Source organism: Acanthochromis polyacanthus, chromosome 3 (genome assembly GCF_021347895.1).
Source record: "Acanthochromis polyacanthus isolate Apoly-LR-REF ecotype Palm Island chromosome 3, KAUST_Apoly_ChrSc, whole genome shotgun sequence".
NCBI classification, from domain to species: domain Eukaryota; kingdom Metazoa; phylum Chordata; class Actinopteri; family Pomacentridae; genus Acanthochromis; species Acanthochromis polyacanthus.
The window spans coordinates 39,336,357-39,361,155 of record NC_067115.1 but is presented as its reverse complement, the minus strand read 5'-3'; the positions used below and the strand labels follow the sequence as shown (position 1 = coordinate 39,361,155).

The following is a 24,799-nucleotide window of genomic DNA, read 5'->3' as shown; positions in this document are numbered from 1 at the left end:
ACAATTTCCAGTTTCTATTTTGAATTTGTTTTTTAAAAATTCATTAGTTGGGTATATTTTGTTCAAAATTTTGAAGTGGACTTCTTTCATTTTGAATGGAATAGGGAAAGCCAGATATCGACATCTAATTTTTTCAATTTTTTCTTTTCTAAAATCCTTTAAAATATAATTTCTTCTTACAGAGCTAGGAAAGCTGCATTTTACTAAAGAGTTCCTTATAAATTTGTTGTTGCATTTGCGATCGCAGAAGTCAATGCCATTAATTAATAAATGTCTTAAATCTGGTTTAACATTTGAGTAGTACATATCCTGTCTAACCGTAGACTGCAATGTTATTGGAATAGCTTTAACTGTTTGGCTATATTTTCTCTTCGTACATTCAATTTGAAATTTCTCACAAAAAACATCATACGGCAAGAAGTTTCCTTCATCATTTAAAAGATGGGCAACAGCCCATATACCTTTAGAAAACCAGTCATTTGTAAAGAACGATTTTCTATTGATAGTTATGTACCGGTTGTTCCATATCGGAGAATTATGTGGTGTGAAATTATGTTTAAAGATTAACTTCCAATAGAGAAGGGTCTGTTGATGGAAATCAGAAAGCTTCACTGGTAGTTTACTAAATTCAAAATCACATTTCAATAACAAGTGAATTCCTCCCATCTTATTAAAAATCATGTTGGGTATGTAGTACCAAATAGAGTGAATATTGTTAAGCAAGTTTTTCAGCCATTTTAGTTTCAATAAACCATTCATATTATCAAAGTCTATTGCATTTCCTCCGCCATCTTTATAGGATTGAACCATATCGTTTTTACTTATGTAATGACATTTATTCCTCCATATAAAATTAAAATTTATGTTATTAATAGCTTTTATCATCTTATGATTCATTGGAAGAGAGTACGCTGGGTAGATAAGTCTGGAAAGGCTGTCCATTTTGGTTAGCAATATTCTCCCAAATATGGAAAGATCTCTTTGTAACCATCTATTAAGTGTTGATTTGCATTTGTTAATGTTATCCCAAATATTTACCTTGTCAGAAATGATTTTGTTTTTTGTTATGACAATTCCCAAATATTTTACTTCATTCTTAACTTGTATGTTGTATAATGATTGCTGAGAGTCATCCTTTAGCGCAAGTAATTCACATTTATTTAAATTTAGTTGTAGACCAGAAGCCTTAGAAAAGTACTTATTGTTTGTAAGGCCAAAGGGATTTGGTCTTTATTTTTCAAAAAAAGAGTGGTGTCATCAGCTAGTTGACTTATAATCAATTGTTTATCCATTATATCAATTCCTGTTACTTCACTATCTTTAATTAAAATAGAAAGCATCTCTGCAACCATTATAAATAAAAGAGGAGAACTTCCACATCCCTGTCGAATACCCTTTTTTATAGCAAACCTGTTACAAGACCCATATGAGTGTCGCAACTCTTACTATCTCTTGGGCTCTGAGTCTGACCAATCACGGCTCCACCCTTGCTGATGACCACTTCCGGTCTCAGAAAAAGAAAAACGGGTCTTATTTCGTTTCTGTCTCTTACTTATTTTATTTTTTGTTTTTGTAAATAAAAAATGAAAATCAAAGCATTTTTTAAAATTCGTACATCCCTTTATGATCGTGAAAAGGAAAAACGCCTTGTTTTTCAATTTTAATTTTTGCCTTTGAAAACAAAAATCAAATAACCACTCGTTTTTGGTTTTTCAATACCTGCTTTACAACGGAAAATCCAATTACCAAAATATACACGGACCGTATACACGGACGTGTCACCTTCAATAGTTCATGTTTTTATCATGCCCTTTGTGACCACAGCGTGATCCGCAAAAAAATAGTAGAAACAGCACCGGCTCTCAGATTCGTCTTGTCCTCACAAGCAGGTCTAAGCGGCTCTGTTGTTGGAGAGAGAGCGCGAGATGTCAAAGCGACCCTGAATGCAGCAAGAGCGAGTGAAGACGGGAGCCGGGTAAGAGAATAAGAGTTACGATGCATATCTTCTGGGTTAGTGCAACTGTACGATGTAGCTACAGTCACTTTTCAATAAAAGACTGTAGAATTCTCAGACAAGATCGGGCTCTTGTGTTTTGCCTTACACAACTGTTGGTGAAGTGAAGGGGCTTAACCCCGAAATGAGCTAAAAGTGACTTCGGCCGACCTACCCTGTGCTTTCTGACTATGGTCGGGCAGCTGAGCAGGAACGCTTAACACAATAGCTTAGTTTTAACCAACCATATACGTTTTGTGCTGTATTAAGACGCACTGTGCCCTGTATATTAATGCACATTATTCAGTCATTGCATAACTGAAAGATAACCTATATTCGCTTTTACTTTTATTTTGAAAAGTGTAAACGGGAAATTCGTGTTTGTTCTAGAAAATATAGATTTCCGGGATTTTGTACCCAACGTCCGCGTACAGCTTTTGCCATACGTGTTAGTTAATTACTGTTGATCTTGGCATTCTCAGTAGTTGTAGCTGTTATCTAAAAATGAATACTGTTCTGTCGAGAGCTAACTCTTTGTTCGCTTTCTCTCTGAGCGTCATGGCGGCCTTGACGTTCGGCTGCTTTATCACTACAGCTTTCAAAGACCGAAGAGTTCCTGTGGACATCCACGTCTCCAAAGTCATGCTGTAAGATTCATTTGTAACTCCTGTTTGCAGTACGTGATTTCGCAGTTAGTTTTGCACTGTATCCTAGCTTTGTTGCGATGAACCGAGAATTCGAACGCAGTCTGAAACAGTGCAAAGCTATCTAATGCTAGATGTTTTTCAAGCTAACTCGTGTGTGGGAAGCCTCCAGCTGCTGTTTGCTTAAATGTCACACTGTATATTCAGATTTGATTTGTTTGTTGTTTTCAGTAGATTCTCCTACATTGCATGCACAGACAACTGTGTTTAACGGTAAATATTTTCAGGAGTAAGGTTAAAGATGTTTTATCTCTAAGACATAGTACTTCCTGAGTTCTAACTAAATTATAGGAAGTTTCAAATGTTTATAGCGACTTCAGCTCACATGACGGCCCATTAACAGACTGGGCTTTGCCGTGTCGCCACAGCATTTACCAGTGGTGGACCAGGTTGAAGGTATCAGCAGCTCTCTCCAATGCTAAAGCACTTCCTTTTAACTTCACATCCCATGAAAGGAAAGCAGTAAGGTCTCTAAGTGAAGGTAACGTTGTCACTGCTAAGGAAGATGTACAGTGTTAACACAGCTGACTAAAAATCACAGCGTTACTTGGTGACAATACTACCAGTGAGGCCCTGAGACGTGATACTACAAAAAGCAACAAAAAGAAGGGCATAGACTGCTTACAACAGTCAAAAAATTGAAAGCCATTGACTCCCCTGGATCCCTGCCTGACCACCACTTAATTACTTAATATGACAAAATGTTTCTAGAGACAGAAGTATGGCTGTGCAATGGACTCTTCAGTGTCTCCCACAGTGATCAAACTCCACATTGAGGGTGTGGAGTGGTGGAAGTGGAAGCATGTTTTATGTGCAGTCCAGTGCAGCAAGTAGTCCACACAGTTGTATAAATGGGAGACTAAACAACATCTCGGCTAGCGCATGGCACAAGACAGGAGAGCAGCTCGTCTGGACAGACTAAAGATGGTTTAAGAGAGGACTAAAGGAAGCCATCTACATTAACTACAATAACTGTACCTAAACAGAGAAGGGGATCTACAACACCTATTCATTTTAACAAATGAAATACTTAACCGTATTACATGTGACAGACTTTAAAAAAAAAAAATTATCCCTTATTAATCCCCCGAGGGGAAATTCAGATTTGCGCATATTCCCCCATCTTGGGGGGGTCAGAGCACAGGGTCAGCCGTGGTACAGCGCCCCTGGAGCAGGAAGGGTTAAGGGCCTTGCTCAGGGGCCCAACAGTGGCTGCATCGTGGTTTGAATCACTGACCTTCTGGTTAACATTTCTTGAATTTTCAGGTTATTATTGAACTTCAACAAACTATCTTTTTATGCATGTAATTTGTGCTGCATAAAGTGCAGCAAACTGTATAACCTCTCCTCCTCTACTTCCCTTCTTTTTCTTTTTAACAGGAAGAATGTCGATGACTTTACTGGACCTAGAGAACGCAGTGATCTTGGTTTTATTACCTTTGACCTCTCAGCTGATATCCTTTGCAATAGCTGCTCTTTTACATATAGTGAACAGTACATGTAAAGTGAAAAAAAGAAATGTTACTTTAGTTTCAGAAACCCTTATCTAGTATGTTTTGTTTTTTAGTAAATCAAAGGTTAGTTATTTGAACAAAAATTGAATAAATGCATGCACAAAGCCTGAAATGTGGTTAAAAGATCTCTTAATTTCCTACCTGTTGCCTTCAATTGAAAGAATTCCAATCAGAAAGGTCACTGCATTTCAACAAACACATGTGATGTGCTCTGTGTAGCCCTCCATTATGGCTGAGACAGTGCTGCTCATGCTTGTGCACTTCTACAGATGTAAGATGGGATGTTTGTTATTTTTAATAGGTGCTCTCAAATTTCACGCACAGGCAACTATGTTGGATGTTAAGTATTTTCAGGAGTAAGTTTAACACACTATACAGAGGTTTTAGGTACATATAATACTACTAATAAGAAAATAATAAAGTGCAAATGCTTGCAATGATTATTTCATGAATGGTCTTTATCAGTTAACTTAATATGAGGTGTGGTATAAAAAATGTATTATAGTATAAAAATATGTGATGAGAGGATACTTACCTTCCAGTGGTGTAGGATATGTGTCAGTTCTTTTGTTCTTTAACTTTTGCTACATTTGCAGCCAATTTTTGACTGGAATGTTAAACAGCTGTTTCTCTATCTGTCTGCTGAGTATTCCACAAAGAGCAATGTAAGTCAAAATCAACAGAAATGTTATTTTATTAAGAAGAGTACATTAAAGCAGGTTAAGTAACTGTCTGTGCTTGAGTGATTGGGATCAGTAGTATCAGAAGAAAACATTGCCTTGAAAATATGGAAATCATCTGGCTTCTGAACAAGATTCAGTTGAATATACCTTTTAATTTTGTCATCCTTTGTGCACATCTTCATTTGGCAAGTGGTTTGTTGCGTATGTTGTGATTTATAGTGAATAATGGCCAACCAAATTTAAGTTGTCCGTAGAAACTTTTTTGGATACACCTATTCATTTTAGTTTAATTTTGCACATAGTTTGTGGTGCTGTTTTTCTTCATTTTGAAAGGTGTTTCTAATGTTGTTTTATAATTTTCTTGAGTGTAATGTTTGGAACAACTCTCAGTACAATACAGTTCAGTACCAAGAAAACTGCAACCTTACTATTAAACTTACAGTTACATGACCACAGCAGCAGGTTATACTAAATATTATGTACCTATTTAAGTGTCCACTAAGTGTATATTAAATAATGCTATATATATTATATGTTAGGATATATTAATTTAACAAATGTATTTTATTGTAAGAAATTATAAGAATGTAAACAAAAATGTGAACAAAATAACATAAATGTTATTTTGTTTTAGTTTATCTTATTTATTAAGTTTATTATTTAGCACCAAATCCTAACGTTAGCATCTCAGGGTACATGTTAAGGTCAAGGTCTTAGTATACTATTGAAAGAAACCCAGGAATTCCCACCCAAGCAGCACTTGGTCAATGTGGAAAGAAAAAAATGTCTTTTAGCATGAAGAAAGCTCCAATGCAACCAGGTTCTGGGAGAGAAACCAACTGCCTCGACTGGTTAGGGTCAGGGAAGACCAGAGAGAAAGAGAAAATGGGTAGTGAGAAACAATTTGAACATTTGTGCAGATCGTTTGTCTGTTGATCAATGCACATTTAACACTGACAAATAAACCTAAAGAGTGTGTGTGTGTGTGTGTGTGTGTGTGTGTGTGTGTGTGTGTGTGTGTGTGTGTGTGTGTGTGTGTGTGTGTGTGTGTGTGTGTGTGTGTGTGTGTGTGTGTGTGTGTGTGTGTGTGTGTTTCAGTCTCTGAACCAGGTGGTGCTGTGGGATAAAATTGTTCTTCGAGGCGAAAACACCAAACTGAACCTCCGAGACATGAAGTCCAAATACTTCTTCTTTGACGATGGGAATGGACTCAGGTTTGATGGATATTCGCACAATTGTTTCCATCACTTTAGAAGACATTACACTGACTTTACATTAATTTCCATTCATTTCTCCATCCCTACAGCACATCATCAGTTTCTTTCTGCCAAGGCAGGGTGTATAAATCAGCTACCTTTGAACTGAAAATAGGGCAGTTTTAGTTGTCCACTAATCGTAAGGTTGGCAGTTCAGGCTCAGGTCCTTTCCCTTCATACATCTCCATGTATTGACTGTTTAGTTCAAAAGCAAAAAGATAGGACCAAACAATTGAATTTCCCTTCGGGGATCTATAAAGTAATTCTATTCTATTCTATTCTATTCTATTCTATTCTATTCTATTCTATTCTATTCTATTCTATGTGTATTTCCACACCTGTACAATGACAGGATTTCAGATTGTGACTAGAGAATGTGTGAGTTTAAATTCCAAGTGGTCGGGTGCCCTTATAGCTCAACTGATTGAGCAGGCAACCCATGAACAGGGGCTATACAGTGCCTATCATAAGTATTCACTCCCTTTGATGTTTTACCCTTTTATTGCTTTCATAAATCAATCATGGTCAATAAAATTTAGCTTTTTTTAACAAAACAATTATTGGAAAAAACTCTTTGTCAAAGTGAAAACAGATTTCTATAAAGTAATGTTAATGAAAGAAAATTATATAAATGAAAATAATTGTTTGCATAATTTTTCACCCCTTTCAAGTCAGTATTTAGTCGATGCACCTTTCGCTGCAATCACAGCAGTGAGTCTGTATGGATAGGTCTCAATCAGTCTTGCACATCTGCCCACTGCAATTTTGCTCCATTCTTCTTTGCAAAACTGCTCAAGCTCTGTCAGGTTGCGCGGGTATCGGGCATGAACAGCCTAGTCCAGCCACAAATTCTTTATAGGATTGAGTTCTGGGCTTTGACTCGGCCACTCCAGAACATTTACCTGGTTCTTTTTTAACCATTCCTGTTAGTGGAGCAGATAACTAAAAAAATCCTTCAAATGGTGACACAAGCATGAAATTTTGCACAGATACCCTCCTGGATATACTCTTTCAGATTAGGGTCCTGGCCACGTGAAAATTCAAGATGGCGACTTTTTCAAGATGGCCGCCATCAGTATCTGGCAATATCACACCGAGACCATATATCTGTTGAAATAAACATGCTTTTTCCATTTAAATGAACTTTAAATCATGGGATTGTGATCATGAACTGTTTCCCACAATCTACCATGTCATTCAAGATTTAAACAAAGAAGACCTCCAAGTCCAACCTGAACTATCGGAGCTAGGAGAGCCCAGCTCTGCCTGCTCCGTATCCAGCCACAGACCAGCAGTGGCACTGGGCACAGCCCAGTTATCATGGGGCCACCAAACCAGGCGAACCTGGCTCCAGCCCCAGAGAAAATAAAGAAGAGAAGAAAATGTTGTTCTATTATGCGCAATCAGCGAAGATATCCCAACAAAAAAATAAGAAATAATTGCATTGAACTGCATTGAAAAGAAAGCAACAGGATTTGACTGTGATGCTTTTGCTCCCATGTGCTGAGGCATAACTTGCATGCACAAAGATGCGACTGTCAGCCTCCTCATGAGTGCACTTGTCCAGTCCTTCCAAATCAGCTTCATGAATGCTGAGGGCACCAGACCCCTTGGTAACAATGACCATGTTTTCTGCAGACATTTGGGCAACCCTGTCTGCCAAGAACTCGAACAACTCAGTCTTGTTGTCCTCGTGTCTGAGGAAGTTGCGCCAGTTGGATGGGATAGTGTTTTTGTCTGTCACCTTGCGTCTGTCTCCCTAACCACACTGTGCTCTGGTCTCAGCTTTGAGACTTGATTTGTTGTACACATCAAACACCAGATGCGTAGACGTATGTCTGTTACTACATGAATGAATCACTGGCAGGAAATCCAGGAGTGCATAGCCCTCAAAGGTCTTTCCTTTCTTTGGTGGCAAGGCATGGACCAAAGCAGACTCATCCACTATCAGCACATCTGTCTCTGGTGCATTGTCTGCTGGTGCAACATGACTCTCTAGGATGGAGGCCAGCTGAGACTTCTGACATGCATACAGCCTTCCACCATCACTCAGTGCTGCTGGGAACTGTATATCTACCCACTGAGCTATGCCACCCTATGCATATATCACTCACTCACTCACTCACACCTGGAATCGAACTTCAACCTTCTGGGTGTGAGACAGCCACTCTACCCACTGAGCTATGCCACACTATGCATATATCACTCACTCACACCTGGAATCGAACCCCAACCGTCTGGTCGTATCTTGAATTTTTGGCGTGCCCAGGACCCTTTTCTAAAAGAGAGGACATTAAAGCATATTTGTGGAGAATTTCATGCTTGTGTCACCATTTGAAGGATTCTAATGAAATATACAATTAACCGCTGCACTATGTGTAGCTTTTGCAGAATGGATCATTGTCTTGCTGGAAAATAAATCTTCTCCCAAGACATAGTTCTCTTGCAGACTGATTAAAGATTGTCCCCCAGGATTTTGCAGCATTCATTCTGCCCTCTATCTTTACAAGCCTTCCAGGTCCAGTTGCTGAGAAACATCCCCACAGCATGATGCTACCACCACCATGCTTCACAGTGGGGATGGTGTGTTTTTGGTGATGTGCAGTGTTTGGTTTCCGCCAAACATGACGTCTTGTCTGATGGCCAAAAAGCTCAATTTTGGTCTCATCAGACCAAAGAATCTTCTTCCACTTGACCATGGAGTCTTCCACGTGCTTTTTGGCAAACTCTAGTCGAGATCTAGTATGACTTTTCTTCAACAGTGGCTTTCTCATTGCCACTCTCCCATAAAGCTTTGACCGGTGAAGAACCCGGGCAGCAGTTGCTACATGCACAGTCTCTCCCATCTCAGCAGCTGAAGCTTGTAACTCCTTCAGAGTAGTTGTAGGGGTCTTGGTTTACGAGGGCGGCCTGATCTAGGCAGATTCACACAAGTGCCATATTCCTTCCATTTCTTGATAATTGATTTCACTGAACTCTGGGGGATGTTCAGTGCCTTGGATTTTTTTTTTGTAACCATCCCCTGAATTGTACTTCTCAATAACCCTTTCCCTGAGTTGCTTAGAGTGTTCTTCTGTCTTCATGGTGTAATGGTAGCCAGGAATACTGATCAACCACTCTCTGGACCCTTCAGACACAGGTGTTTTACAACTTGAAACACACCCACACCATGCAGGTGATCTTCATTTCACTAATTGTGAGACTATTGGCAACAATTTGATGGACCTCTATTGAATTAGACCATTAAATTAAAAAGAGGGTGAATAATTATGCAAACGTTATTTTTATTTATATAATTTTCTTTCATTAACATTACTTTATAGAAATCTGTTTTCACTTTGACATTAAAGAGTTTTTTCCAATATTTTTTTTTGTTAAAAAAGCAAAATTTTATTGACCATGATTGATTTATGAAAGCAATAAAAGGTTAAAATATCAAAGTGGGTGAATACTTATGATAGGCACTGTAGCTCCTGGCGCAGTGACCTGGGTTTGATTCCCGCTCCACGGTCATTTACTGCATGTCTTCCCCCCATTCTTCTCCCCACTTTCCTGTCTGTCTCTTCACTTACCTATTAAAAAAAAAAAAAAAATTCAAGTGGTCACATTTGTTTGAGTGAATGATGATCATGTATCTGTTTTGTTGTCGCTATATCCAACACAGTCAGCTAGTGCATTAGCCATAGTGGTGGAAAGTATAAGTTTTATTTTCTCCTTGACTCTGTCAGTCTGTTCCTGCCAGATGAACCAAAATTGAGGTAAGAAGAGGCACAGAGGGGGAGGTCCAAGTCAGACACACCTGATGATCAGAGTGCAGGAGCAGGTTGGAAGATACTGAACCGGTGAGCTAGCCAATTACAATGGCTAGCAAAGTGCAGGGGGACTCCAGAAATTATTCTCGAAGAGGGCCAGGTAGGACTGGTGAAAATCCTGGGTCGACACAACAAAACCAAAAACAATAACTTGAGTTTCAATAAGAAAAGCTGTTGTAAATATGAAAGTTAAGGAATCGTGTGCTTATGACTTGACTTTATTGTCCCTGTGAGGAAATTCTTAACCACAGCACCATTCCGCTTGATTTACATGAACAGGACAGTACATGAAAACAAAACAAAAAAACACACATTCTACAAAAACACTGTTCAACATTTAAGTGTAGTTTTCACCTTCATCACCTTATCCTTTTGTTAAGGGTTTCTGTAACAGATGGAATCATATGCTTGACAGCTTGACATGCGGTACAGTTATCATATTGACTTCCACAACAAGCCTGTTTTATTTAATATATGGTTATATGCAAGTTAAACTATGCAAAGGGTAGTTGTCCATTTCTTTAAAAGACAAATATGCAGCTTTAATATTACATATTACACTCAACAAAAATATAAACGCAACACTTTTGTTTTTGCTCCCATTTTTTATGAGATGAACTCAAAGATCTAAAACTTTTTCCACATACACAATATCGCCATTTCTCTCAAATATTGTTCACAAATCTGTCTAAATCTGTGATAGTGAGCGCTTCTCCTTTGCTGAGATAATCCATCCCACCTCACAGGTGTGCCATATCAAGATGCTGATTAGACACCATGATTAGTGCACAGGTGTGCCTTCTACAATTCTACAATTTCATTTATCAGGCGCTTTTGTCCAAAGCGATGTACAACACAAGCAAGAATTCAGACATAAGGAAAAACCTTTAGTAAATGCAAAAAAGTGCTTCAAGTGCGATTGGTCAAAGCTGTTGCCATCAAGTTGCAGATGAAGTGCCCCCCCCCCCCCCCCTTTTTTTCCAACTTTGTCAGTGCTAAATAAGTGCTGGGTTTTGGACCACCTGACTTATTCTACCCCTAAGGTGGAGTTGGATTAAGTGCCTAGGTGTTCTCTGAACAACTGAGTCTTCAATTGTCTCTTAAAAGTAGAAAGGGACTCAGCAGAACGCACAGAGTTTGGTAGTTTGTTCCACCATTTGGGAACAAGAGGAGAAGAGTGCCTTAGACTGCCCACAATAAAAGGCCACTCTGAAAGGTGCAGTTTTATCACACAACACAATGCCACAGATGTGGCAAGATTTGAGGGTGCAATTGGCATGCAGACAGCAGGAATGTCAACCAGAGCTGCTCCTCTGTCCTCACTAATGTCAAACCTCTGCTGCGTCTCCCTTGCACTACTTTTCTTCTTAAACAAAGAGCACGTCAATGGACTTTCTCATCATTGTCTGCAAAGTGACGTAGCACCACTGCAGTTACTAATCGAGGCCAGTGATCCAACCATAGCAGCTCATAATATCCGATTATTAATATCAGCTCTCCAGCGTAGACCAGCCAGCAGGTGGTTCAACACAAAGTCTACTCAGTAAGTACAGTATGACTTACGAGCCTGTTCATGGTCTGCTTGTCTAAAATGACTTCACTGCTGCTGTCCATCAGTCAGACTGTACCTAGCAAGGCTCTGTGTTTGGGCCTCACTGCTGACCAGCTGCTGCTACAGTGCTGCCTTCACTTGCACTCAGACAACGGAGCTACTATTTTTGAAACTTTGACACAGGCGTTTCAGTGTATGAATTAAAATTTGACCAGGCCCCCCTTGGTGTCACCACTGCGCAGTAGCAGGACTGCAAAATGAAATAATTATTAGGGCTGGGACTTTAATACTTTAATTTCGATTAATTTATTACGGAAGAAATAACATGTTAAATTAAAGCTGCAAGCAGCGATGGACGGGTCCTCGCATCCACGCTGGTCGGCGAATCCATGCACGTCCACCAGGTGGCACTGTGACTGAGAGTGTGTGCTGGCCTCTGAATCACATCTGGACCAGAGTTTAATCACACGTAAAATTTCAGCCAGATTGGAGCATGTTCAGACTAGTTATACAGCATTTCCTGCCCTTCCACCACCAGGTGGCGCTGTAACTCAGAGTGTATTTCAAACAGTGGATGTGATGAGGGTTGGACTCTGATCACTCATGAAAAGTTTCAGGCTGATTTGATCATGTAGAGGCCAGTTATACAACATTTACTGTCCCTCCAACAGGTGGCGCTGCAACTGAGAGTGTCTGTTGGCCTGTAGATGTGATCAGGATTGGATTGTGATGACACATGGAAAGTTTGAGGCAGATTGGAGCATGCAGAAGAGAGTTATACAGCAGTTGTTGTTTCATGGCGAAGCATCAAAACTGTGATGGTCGCCATGGCCACGCCATTTGGCTTCTGGTTAAACTTTTGATAACTTTTCCAAACCAAGTCCTGCTGTGTGGACTGACAAAATTTCAGGTCTCCTGGAATTATCCCCTAGGAGGTATTAACTCTCAAAAATGAGAAAAATCATCAAAAATCTCACAATTAATCCAAGATGGCCGACTTCCTGTTGGGTTTAGGACATGGCTCCAAGAGGCTTTTTTGTGCGTCCTGATGTGCTCTATAAGCCTCCCAAATTTCATGGATGTAGGTGAAATGTGCTGGGGGGGCTGTTTGTTAAAAATACTGTAGGGGGCGCTATAGCATGTGCAGTGCCGAGATGCATACGGTGTCGTTCCTCGGGTCGATGGTGATGTGTGTGGTAATTTTAGTGAGCATTGGAGTATTTCTAACCTGTCAAACAGTACTTTGTTTTGCATGGCGATATTTGGTTGCTACGGCAACAGCGTTGTATGAAATGTCACACCCTTCACAGTGTGTGATTGTCAAGAGGTGAAGACTCGACTGACCAATTTCCAGCATGATATCACCAAGTTTGGGGCCATTGTACCTGAAAATATAAGGCCTTAAACTTACTATTACCAACAGGTGGCGCTATGACTTTTTCAAAATTTATGAGTGTGGATGTGTTCAGACTGGACCTGATATCCAGCATGTGAAGTCTGAGGCAGATAGGATGTTGTTCAGCTGAGATATGAATCGTTAAATTTTCATGGCGAAACATCGAAATTGGTTTGGCCGCCACAGACACGCCCTTTGATGACAAGTCACCATTTTCACTGGAATGCATCATCAATGTGTTTAGGCTGTTGTCACTGCATTTGAAGTGAATATGAATATGAGCTATAAATTTTGACAAATGTACAGCAAATTCAAGATGGCCGACTTCCTGTTGGGTTTAGGGTCTGGCTGTGATTGACTTTTTGGTGTGTTGTGATGTGGTGCATATGCCCACCAAATATTGTAGCTGTAAATGAAACATTGTGGCAGTTGGCCTGATGACCACTTTTTCAATTTTGTAGGTGGCGCTATAGAGCCATTTTGCCACACACATGCGCAACTCCCATAAAATATCAAATTTTTCGCCAGTCCTGATGTGCACGCCAAATTTCACGCGTTTTGGTTTATGATAAGGCCCCCAAAAAGGCAATTCATTTGCCGGGAGAAATTAATTTTGACAAATTTACAGCAAATTCAAGATGGCCGACTTCCTGTTGGGTTTAGGGCATGGCTGTCATTGACTTTTTGGTGTGTCCTGATGTGGTGCATATGCCCACCAAATATTGGAGCTGTAAATGAAACATTGTGGAAGTTGGCCTAATGACCACTTTTCAATTTTGCAGGTGGCGCTATAGAGCCATTTTGCCACACACATGCGCAACTCCCATAACATATCAAATTTTTCGCCAGTCCTGCTGTGCACGCCAAATTTCACGCGTTTTGGAATATGATAAGGCCGCCAAAAAGGCAATTCATTTCCCGAGGAGCGATTAAGTTTGAAAAATTTACAGCAAATTGAAGATGGCCGACTTCCTGTTGGGTTTAGGGCGTGGCTGTAATTGACTTTTTGGTGTGTCCTGATGTGGTGCATATGCCCACCAAATATTGTAGCTGTACATGAAACATTGTGGCAGTTGGCCTAATGACTACTTTTTCAACTTTGCAGGTGGCGCTATAGAGCCATTTTGCCACGCACATGCGCAACTCCCATAAAATATCAAATTTTTCGCCAGTCCTGATGTGCATGCCAAATTTCACGCGTTTTGGAGTATGATAAGGCCGCCAAAAAGCCAATTTACTTTACGGGAGAAAAAAAAAATAAAAAAATGATAATAATAATAATAAACCCTAGGGTTTCAATAGGGTCCTTGGCACCGCTGGTGCCTTGGACAGTCGGTGCCCTTGCACCGCATGTCCTTCGCACCCTCGGTGCTCGGACCCTAATAATAATTAAAGCTGCAAGCAGCGATGGACGGGTCCTCGCATCCACGCTGGTCGGTGAATCCATGCACGTCCACCAGGTGGCGCTGTGACTGAGAGTGTATGTCAGCCTCTGAATCGCATCTGGACCACAGTCCAATCATACATGTAAAATTTCAGCCAGACTGTAGCATGTTCAGAGCAGTTATAGAGCATTTCCTGTCTATCCACCAGGTGGCGCTGCGACTGAGAATGTATTTCAAGCAGTGGATGTGATCAGGGTTGGACTCTGATCAGTCATGTAAAGTTTAAGGCTGATTGGAAAACATACAGGCTACTTATAAAGCATTTCCTGTCCATCCAACAGGTGGCGCCGCGACTGAGAGTGTCTGTTGGCCTGTAGATGTGATCAGGATTGGATTGTGATCACACATGGAAAGTTTGAGGCAGATTGGAGCATGCAGAGGAGAGTTATACAGCAGTTGTTGTTTCATGGCGAAGCATCAAAACGCTGATGGTCGCCATGGCCACGCCATTTGGCTTCTGGTTAAACTTTTGATAACTTTTCATCACCAAGTCCTGCTGTGTGGACTGACAAAATTTCAGGTCTCCTGGAATTATCCCCGAGGAGGTATTAACTCTCAAAAATGAGAAAAATCATCAAAAATCTCACAATTAATCCAAGATGGCCGACTTCCTGTTGGGTTTAGGACATGGCTCCAAGAGGCTTTTTTGTGCGTCCTGATGTGCTCTATAAGCCTCCCAAACTTCATGGATGTAGGTGAAATGTGCTGGGGGGGCTGTTTGTTAAAAATACTGTAGGGGGCGCTATAGCATGTGCAGTGCCGCGATGCATACGGTGTCGTTACTTGGGTCGATGGTGATGTGTGTGGTAATTTTAGTGAGCATTGGCGTATTTCTAACCTGTCAAATAGCACTTTGTTTTGCATGGCGATATTTGGTTGCTACGGCAACAGCGTTGCATGAAATGTCACACCCTTGACAATGTGGGATTGTCAAGAGGTGAAGACTCGACTGACCAATTTCCAGCATGATATCACCAAGTTTGGGGCCATTGTACCTGAAAATATAAGGCCTTAAACTTACTATTACCAACAGGTGGCGCTATGACGTTTTCAGAATTTATGAGTGTGGATGTGTTCAGACTGGACCTGGTGTCCATCATGTGAAGTTTGGGGCAGATAGGATCTTGTTCAGCTGAGATATGAATCGTTAAATTTTCATGGCGAAACATCGAAATTGGTTTGGCCGCCACAGACACGCCCTTTGATGACAAGTCACCATTTTCACTGGGATGCATCATCAATGTGTTTAGGCTGTTGTCACTGCATTTGAAGTGAATATGATCAACCGGGTAACAATAGGGCATGAAAGTGTAAAAGATGTCTATTTCCTGAAACCACAAGGTGGCGCTATGACTGTCAATGAATATCCCTATGTGGATGACATCAGGACAGGACTGTCATCATACATGTAAAGTTTCAGGCAGATTGGAGCATGTTGAGAAGAATTAGACACCACTTCCTGTTTCATGGCGAAGGATCAGTTGTTTGAGGCTCCGCCATGGCCACACCTTTTGGCTTCTGGTTGAGTTTTTGATAACTTTTCATCAGAAAGGTCTGGTGCATGTACTGGCCAAATTTCAGTTCTCTCAGACTTATCCACTAGGAGCTATAAATTTTGACAAATGTACAGCAAATTCAAGATGGCCGACTTCCTGTTGGGTTTAGGGTGTGGCTGTGGTTGACTTTTTGGTGTGTCCTGATGTGGTGCATATGCCCACCAAATACTGTAGCTGTAAATAAAACATTGTGGAAGTTGGCCTAATGACCACTTTTTCAATTTTGCAGGTGGCGCTATAGAGCCATTTTTCCACACATATGCGCAACTCCCATAAAATATCAAATTTTTCACCAGTCCGGATGTGCACGCCAAATTTCACGCGTTTTGGTTCATGATAAGGCCCCCAAAAAGGCAACTCATTTACCGGGAGAAATTAATTTTGACAAATTTACAGCAAATTGAAGATGGCCGACTTCCTGTTGGGTTTAGGGCGTTGCTGTCATTGACTTTTTGGTGTGTCCTGATGTGGTGCATATGCCCACCAAATATTGTAGCTGTAAATGAAACATTGTGGAAGTTAGCCTAATGACCACTTTTCAATTTTGCAGGTGGCGCTATAGAGCCATTTTGCCACACACATGCGCAACTCCCATAAAATATCAAATTTTTCGCCAGTCCTGATGTGCATGCCAAATTTCACGCGTTTTGGAGTATGATAAGGCCGCCAAAAAGCCAATTTACTTTACGGGAGAAAAAAAAATAAAATAATAATAATAATAATAATTAAAGCTGCAAGCAGCGATGGACGGGTCCTCGCATCCACGCTGGTCGGCGAATCCATGCACGTCCACCAGGTGGCGTTGTGACTGAGAGTGTGTGCTGGCCTCTGAATCACATCTGGACCAGAGTTTAATCACACGTAAAATTTCAGCCAGATTGGAGCATGTTCAGACTTGTTACACAGCATTTCCTGCCCATCCACCACCAGGTGGCGCTGTAACTCAGAGTGTATTTCAAACAGTGGATGTGATGAGGGTTGGACTCTGATCACTCATGAAAAGTTTCAGGCTGATTTGATCATGTAGAGGCCAGTTATACAACATTTACTGTCCCTCCAACAGGTGGCGCTGCAACTGAGAGTGTCTGTTGGCCTGTAGATGTGATCAGGATTGGATTGTGATGACACATGGAAAGTTTGAGGCAGATTGGAGCATGCAGAAGAGAGTTATACAGCAGTTGTTGTTTCATGGCGAAGCATCAAAACTGTGATGGTCGCCATGGCCACGCCATTTGGCTTCTGGTTAAACTTTTGATAACTTTTCATCACCAAGTCCTGCTGTGTGGACTGACAAAATTTCAGGTCTCCTGGAATTATCCCCTAGGAGGTATTAACTCTCAAAAATGAGAAAAATCATCAAAAATCTCACAATTAATCCAAGATGGCCGACTTCCTGTTGGGTTTAGGACATGGCTCCAAGAGGCTTTTTTGTGCGTCCTGATGTGCTCTATAAGCCTCCCAAATTTCATGGATGTAGGTGAAATGTGCTGGGGGGGCTGTTTGTTAAAAATACTGTAGGGGGCGCTATAGCATGTGCAGTGCCGAGATGCATACGGTGTCGTTCCTCGGGTCGATGGTGATGTGTGTGGTAATTTTAGTGAGCATTGGAGTATTTCTAACCTGTCAAACAGCACTTTGTTTTGCATGGCGATATTTGGTTGCTACGGTAACAGCGTTGCATGAAATGTCACACCCTTCACAGTGTGTGATTGTCAAGAGGTGAAGACTCGACTGACCAATTTCCAGCATGATATCACCAAGTTTGGGGCCATTGTACCTGAAAATATAAGGCCTTAAACTTACTATTACCAACAGGTGGCGCTATGACTTTTTCAAAATTTATGAGTGTGGATGTGTTCAGACTGGACCTGGTATCCAGCATGTGAAGTCTGAGGCAGATAGGATGTTGTTCAGCTGAGATATGAATCGTTAAATTTTCATGGCGAAACATCGAAATTGGTTTGGCCGCCACAGACACGCCCTTTGATGACAAGTCACCATTTTCACTGGGATGCATCATCAATGTGTTTAGGCTGTTGTCACTGCATTTGAAGTGAATATGATCAACCGGGTAACAATAGGGCATGAAAGTGTAAAAGATGTCTATTTCCTGAAACCACAAGGTGGCGCTATGACTGTCAATGAATATCCCTATGTGGATGACATCAGGACAGGACTGTCATCATACATGTAAAGTTTCAGGCAGATTGGAGCATGTTGAGAAGAATTAGACACCAATTCCTGTTTCATGGCGAAGGATCAGTTGTTTGAGGCTCCGCCATGGCCACACCTTTTGGCTTCTGGTTGAGTTTTTGATAACTTTTCATCAGAAAGGTCTGGTGCATGTACTGGCCAAATTTCAGTTCTCTCAGACTTACCCCCTAGGAGCTATAAATTTTGACAAATGTACAGCAAATTCAAGATGGCCGACTTCCTGTTGGGTTTAGGGTGTGGCTGTGATTGACTTTTTGGTGTGTCCTGATGTGGTGCATATGCCCACCAAATACTGTAGCTGTAAATAAAACATTGTGGAAGTTGGCCTAATGACCACTTTTTCAATTTTGCAGGTGGCGCTATAGAGTCATTTTTCCACACATATGCGCAACTCCCATAAAATATCAAATTTTTCGCCAGTCCTGATGTGCACGCCAAATTTCACGCGTTTTGGAATATGATAAGGCCGCCAAAAAGGCAATTCATTTCCCGAGGAGCGATTAAGTTTGAAAAATTTACAGCAAATTGAAGATGGCCGACTTCCTGTTGGGTTTAGGGCGTGGCTGTAATTGACTTTTTGGTGTGTCCGGATGTTGTGCATATGCCCACCAAATATTGTAGCTGTACATGAAACATTGTGGCAGTTGGCCTAATGACTACTTTTTCAACTTTGCAGGTGGCGCTATAGAGCCATTTTGCCACGCACATGCACAACTCCCATAAAATATCAAATTTTTCGCCAGTCCTGATGTGCATGCCAAATTTCACGCGTTTTGGAGTATGATAAGGCCGCCAAAATGCCAATTTACTTTACGGGAGAAAAAAAAAAAAAAAAAAAATTTAAAGCTGCAAGCAGCGATGGACGGGTCCTCGCATCCACGCTGGTCGGCGAATCCATGCACGTCCACCAGGTGGCGCTGTGACTGAGAGTGTGTGCTGGCCTCTGAATCACATCTGGACCAGAGTTTAATCACACGTAAAATTTCAGCCAGATTGGAGCATGTTCAGACTAGTTATACAGCATTTCCTGCCCATCCACCACCAGGTGGCGCTGTAACTCAGAGTGTATTTCAAACAGTGGATGTGATGAGGGCTGGACTCTGATCACTCATGAAAAGTTTCAGGCTGATTTGATCATGTAGAGGCCAGTTATACAGCATTTATTGTCCCTCCAACAGGTGGCGCTGCAACTGAGAGTGTCTGTTGGCCTGTAGATGTGATCAGGATTGGATTGTGATCACACATGGAAAGTTTGAGGCAGATTGGATCATGCAGAGGAGAGTTATACAGCAGTTGTTGTTTCATGGCGAAGCATCAAAACTCTAATGGTCGCCATGGCCACGCCATTTAGCTTCTGGTTAAACTTTTGATAACTTTTCCAAACCAAGTCCTGCTGTGTGGACTGACAAAATTTCAGGTCTCCTGGAATTATCCCCTAGGAGGTATTAACTCTCAAAAATGAGAAAAATCATCAAAAATCTCACAATTAATCCAAGATGGCCGACTTCCTGTTGGGTTTAGGACATGGCTCCAAGAGGCTTTTTTGTGCATCCTGATGTGCTCTATAAGCTTCCCAAATTTCATGGATGTAGGTGAAACGTGCTGGGGGGGCTGTTTGTTAAAAATACTGTAGGGGGCGCTATAGCATGTGCAGTGCCGAGATGCATACAGTGTTGTTCCTTGGGTCAATGGTGATGTGTGTGGTAATTTTTGTGAGCATTGGAGTATTCCTAACCTGTCAGAAAGGGCTTTGTTTTTCATGGCGATATTTGGTTGCTACGGCAACAGCGTTGCATGAAATGTCACACCCTTCACAGTGTGGGATTGTCAAGAGGTGAAGACTCGACTGACCAATTTCCAGCATGATATCACCAAGTGTGGGGCCATTGTACCTGAAAATATAAGGCCTTAAACTTACTATTACCAACAGGTGGCGCTATGACTTTTTCAAAATTTATGAGTGTGGATGTGTTCAGACTGGACCTGGTATCCAGCATGTGAAGTCTGAGGCAGATAGGATGTTGTTCAGCTGAGATATGAATCGTTAAATTTTCATGGCGAAACATCAAAATTGGTTTGGCCGCCACAGACACGCCCTTTGATGACAAGTCACCATTTTCACTGGGATGCATCATCAATGTGTTTAGGCTGTTGTCACTGCATTTGAAGTGAATATGATCAACCGGGTAACAATAGGGCATGAAAGTGTAAAAGATGTCTATTTCCTGAAACCACAAGGTGGCGCTATGACTGTCAATGAATATCCCTATGTGGATGACATCAGGACAGGACTGTCATCGTACATGTAAAGTTTCAGGCAGATTGGAGCATGTTGAGAAGAATTAGACACCAATTCCTGTTTCATGGCGAAGGATCAGTTGTTTGAGGCTCCGCCATGGCCACACCTTTTGGCTTCTGGTTGAGTTTTTGATAACTTTTCATCAGAAAGGTCTGGTGCATGTACTGGCCAAATTTCAGTTCTCTCAGACTTATCCACTAGGAGCTATAAATTTTGACAAATGTACAGCAAATTCAAGATGGCCGACTTCCTGTTGGGTTTAGGGTGTGGCTGTGATTGACTTTTTGGTGTGTCCTGATGTGGTGCATATGCCCACCAAATATTGCAGCTGTACATGAAACATTGTGGCAGTTGGCCTAATGACCACTTTTTCAATTTTGCAGGTGGCGCTATAGAGCCATTTTTCCACACATATGCGCAACTCCCATAAAATATCAAATTTTTCGCCAGTCCTGATGTGCACGCCAAATTTCACGCGTTTTGGTTCATGATAAGGCCGCCAAAAAGGCAATTCATTTCCCGAGGAGCGATTAAGTTTGAAAAATTTACAGCAAATTGAAGATGGCCGACTTCCTGTTGGGTTTAGGGCGTGGCTGTAATTGACTTTTTGGTGTGTCCTGATGTTGTGCATATGCCCACCAAATATTGTAGCTGTACATGAAACATTGTGGCAGTTGGCCTAATGACTACTTTTTCAACTTTGCAGGTGGCGCTATAGAGCCATTTTGCCACGCACATGCGCAACTCCCATAAAATATCAAATTTTTCGCCAGTCCTGATGTGCATGCCAAATTTCACGCGTTTTGGAGTATGATAAGGCCGCCAAAAAGCCAATTTACTTTACGGGAGAAAAAAAAAAAAAAAAAATAATAATAATAATAATAAACCCTAGGGTTTCAATAGGGTCCTTGGCACCGCTGGTGCCTTGGACAGTCGGTGCCCTGGCACCGCCTGTCCTTCGCACCCTCGGTGCTCGGACCCTAATAATAATAAACCCTAGGGTTTCAATAGGGTCCTTGGCACCGCTGGTGCCTTGGACAGTCGGTGCCCTGGCACCGCCTGTCCTTCGCACCCTCGGTGCTCGGACCCTAATAATAAACCCTAGGGTTTCAATAGGGTCCTTGGCACCGCTGGTGCCTTGGACAGTCGGTGCCCTTGCACCGCCTGTCCTTCGCACCCTCGGTGCTCGGACCCTAATAATAATAAACCCTAGGGTTTCAATAGGGTCCTAGGCACCGCTGGTGCCTTGGACAGTCGGTGCCCTTGCACCGCCTGTCCTTCGCACCCTCGGTGCTCGGACCCTAATAAATTAAAGCTTTTAATCGCACCTTTTTCAGTTCCCTAATTTGTGGCACACCGGTATCACTGACCACTTCAGCCCAGTAGGTGGCGGTAATGAACCTAAAATCTGTCTGCATCATACGGTTTATAGTCTGGAGTAAAGAAGATACACAGGAGTCAGTGCCAGTGTTGCCAACTTTGCGATTTTGTCGCTAAATCTGGCGACTTTCCAAAGCCTCCTAGCGACTTTTTTTGTTAAAAGCGACTAATGACAAATCTAGGGAAGTTTTCTGATGTTTTGGAGACTCTGACTGACATGAAAGCCCAGATCGTTCTGCACTTCCTGCCCTCAACGAGCAGCAGGTGCTGCTGTGATCTCCTCCCGTCCCATAGCACAGGTGGTCAGTCTAGTAACCCAGCAGCAGTCCTACTGTCTGATTAGAGGAGACCGACATCATTCCGCAGCCAGACGGCAGATGAATCACGCATGCGCAAATTCGCTGCTGATTCCCGTCCAGGCTTAGCGGAATGTAAATGAAAATGTTTCATAATTGTCATGCTAAAATGAATGACTGCATTAAGCCTCTAGTTCAAAAACATATTTTGGATGATTTATACTCACTTTTTGTCTCTCCCACGACGTTGAAATGGGAAATTATGCAAATTAGGCAATGGCACACTTTTAGCTCATGTTTTTCGCACCATTCCCAGACCTGCCAACCTGTACGCACTTTGCGTAGCAGGTACGCAATTTGACATCAAAATACGCTGGTACGCTCCGCCTCATTAAACTACTCAAAAAGCTGCAGACATCTGTGAGTGCTGTTAGAAATGTGGACGTGCAATACTCATGCCTGACAACACGATGCAGCAGTGTAGTGGTGCAATTTCAACCAATCATCATAGAGTAGCGGAGAATAACGAGTCTGCCGAACCTTTGTTGGGCCGCTCTGTCCTGTCCTCTGCCTCCTGCCGCCACTCTCCCCTTTCCCCGTGCCCCCACCCGCAGCAGCTGGCGGTTAAAACGGTAAAATTGTGTGTGTGTGTGTGTGTGCGCACACACGCGTGAGTGTACGTGTGTGTCTTTTGGCAAATATGTACTGTTAATAACGTTACTTTCACGTTGAAAATACGATGTCATATTGGGGAAATAAGCACCGAGAGTTTTTTTCCTATCGACATGAGCGCGAGCTGTGTGTGTGTGCGTGTGTGCGTGAGATTAAGTGGTACTCAAAATATTTCGCCAAGGTTGGCAGGTCTGCATTCCTGTGTTAGCTGAAGTAATACCAGCTCTAGTATTTTATATTTCTATGCTCTTTTGTCAGAGTCATGAACTAACACAGCATAACATAACTCTTAACTTCTTAAACTGTCCTCATATTAAATCAGGTTGCAGCCTCACTTACATGCACTTTTTCTGCATCTTTTGTCATTCATCTTTCAGCATCATTTGAAAAACGGACATGTCCTACTTGAAACAGAATCTACAGATAATAATTACCTAATCAAACAAACAAACAAAAATGTACACAAATAAAAAGCAGATCAGTCATATGGAAAAGGTAATTATTATTTAGTTCAAGTTCATAAAATGAGTATTTTTCTCAGACTGGCTATGTTAGTCAATTCAGCCCAGGGGCAGAGCAGTTTGTACAAAACACATAAAGTATCAAAGAACCCCAAACTTTCTTCATAGCATCTGCAGGTAGCTCTGCAGTTGTTGGTGCCAAAGAGTTTCACTCACCCAAAAAAAACATCTTACCAAGAAAGCAATTTTAAGGGTTCTTTACCTCCAGAAATATACCAGTAACTCCCATTGCAGTGATCTGCCTGACGTATCCAGCAATTTAGTATTACCATTTTATAAAGATAAGAATCAAAGCATCAGACACTGACACATTACACAGCTGAGTTTTAGTACCTATTATGTGCCAGTCACCACTCTTACAGGATCTTACATTTCCCATCAATGAACTCATTCCCATCCTAAATAAGAACTCCTTTTCCTCGTATTTCACAGCTCGTTACCATTCTAAAATCAGTGGGACTAATTTTTGTGGCCTGCATGTTGTTGATGTGTTAGGGAATGTGATTGGCTGACTGTCCTATCTTTCTTGTTTGCAGGGCCAATAAGAATATCACTCTAACGCTATCCTGGAACGTTGTTCCCAATGCGGGAATCCTGCCCCTGGTGGCTGGAAGTGGACACATCAGCCTACCTTTTCCGGATGCATACGAGACCACCAAGAGTTACTAGACAGACACACACATCCAACTTGCTTCAACAAACTGTACACTCAGACTGATAAAACAAGATTAGCACAGACACGCATTGGTGTTGTAAATGAGTTTTTGGTTTGTAATAAAAGTTGAGATTGAAATTGCTGTGTCTTAATGACCCACATGATCACCCACATGCAGACACTGTACAAGTGCATCATTATTTACTGTATAATGTATAGTCATAGAAATACTAAGTTTAATCACTGTGAAAAAGAAAGCTTTACCATCAATGTTAAGGTTGAACAAAATGGACATTTGTAATCTGCGCTCATGTCGTTTGTGTGTGAGAAGTTTAGATTAATTTACAGGTTTAATAGTTATGTCAACTGTACACTTGGAAAAACTAGTTTTTAACAATGGATCTTTACATTTGCCCACACATCTGTGTTTGTTGTTTTTGTTAGCAACATCTGCTTGAGTGGATTCATGTATATCAGAAATGCTGTTGGTTTGGCATGAAATATAAAGAATGATCACTGGGGAAAAAATTAGAGCCTGATGTCTTCTGAGAGAGAGCACAATCCCCTTTCTGTCTCTTTATATTGTAAGGACTAGAGATAGACGGATATGGGTTTTTCAGGACCGATACCGATTATTAGTAGTTAGAGGAGGCCGATAACTGATATTTGGAGCCGATATTCATTTGCAGTAAAAGTGTAAAAATTGGTGTAAAAAAATCGAATAATGCAAACACTGAACTTCATTGAAATGCCTAAAGCATGTTTATTGAATCACACAAATAGAAAATAATAGCTCCAGAAGTGCCTGAATTTCCTAGACTCAGAAACATCTCTTATAAAGTTGAATAAAA

At 41.4% G+C, this 24,799-nt stretch overlaps 1 protein-coding gene and 1 long non-coding RNA gene across 2 annotated transcripts; both read left to right on the top strand.

Moving 5' to 3' along the window:
- The first annotated feature begins 1,981 nt into the window (after positions 1-1,981).
- Positions 1,982-24,086, top strand: spcs3 (signal peptidase complex subunit 3). Its single transcript, XM_051945701.1, has 5 exons — positions 1,982-2,640; positions 4,078-4,151; positions 4,800-4,876; positions 5,993-6,108; positions 23,830-24,086. Exons 1-5 carry the CDS (start codon positions 2,498-2,500, stop codon positions 23,960-23,962), a joined length of 543 nt encoding a protein of 180 aa, XP_051801661.1. The 5' UTR covers positions 1,982-2,497; the 3' UTR covers positions 23,963-24,086.
- LOC127533178 (uncharacterized) lies at positions 12,919-18,977 on the top strand. Its single transcript, XR_007940941.1, has 2 exons — positions 12,919-13,692; positions 16,462-18,977. It is a non-coding gene; the product is annotated as an uncharacterized LOC127533178 (long non-coding RNA).
- Positions 24,087-24,799: the final 713 nt, after the last annotated feature.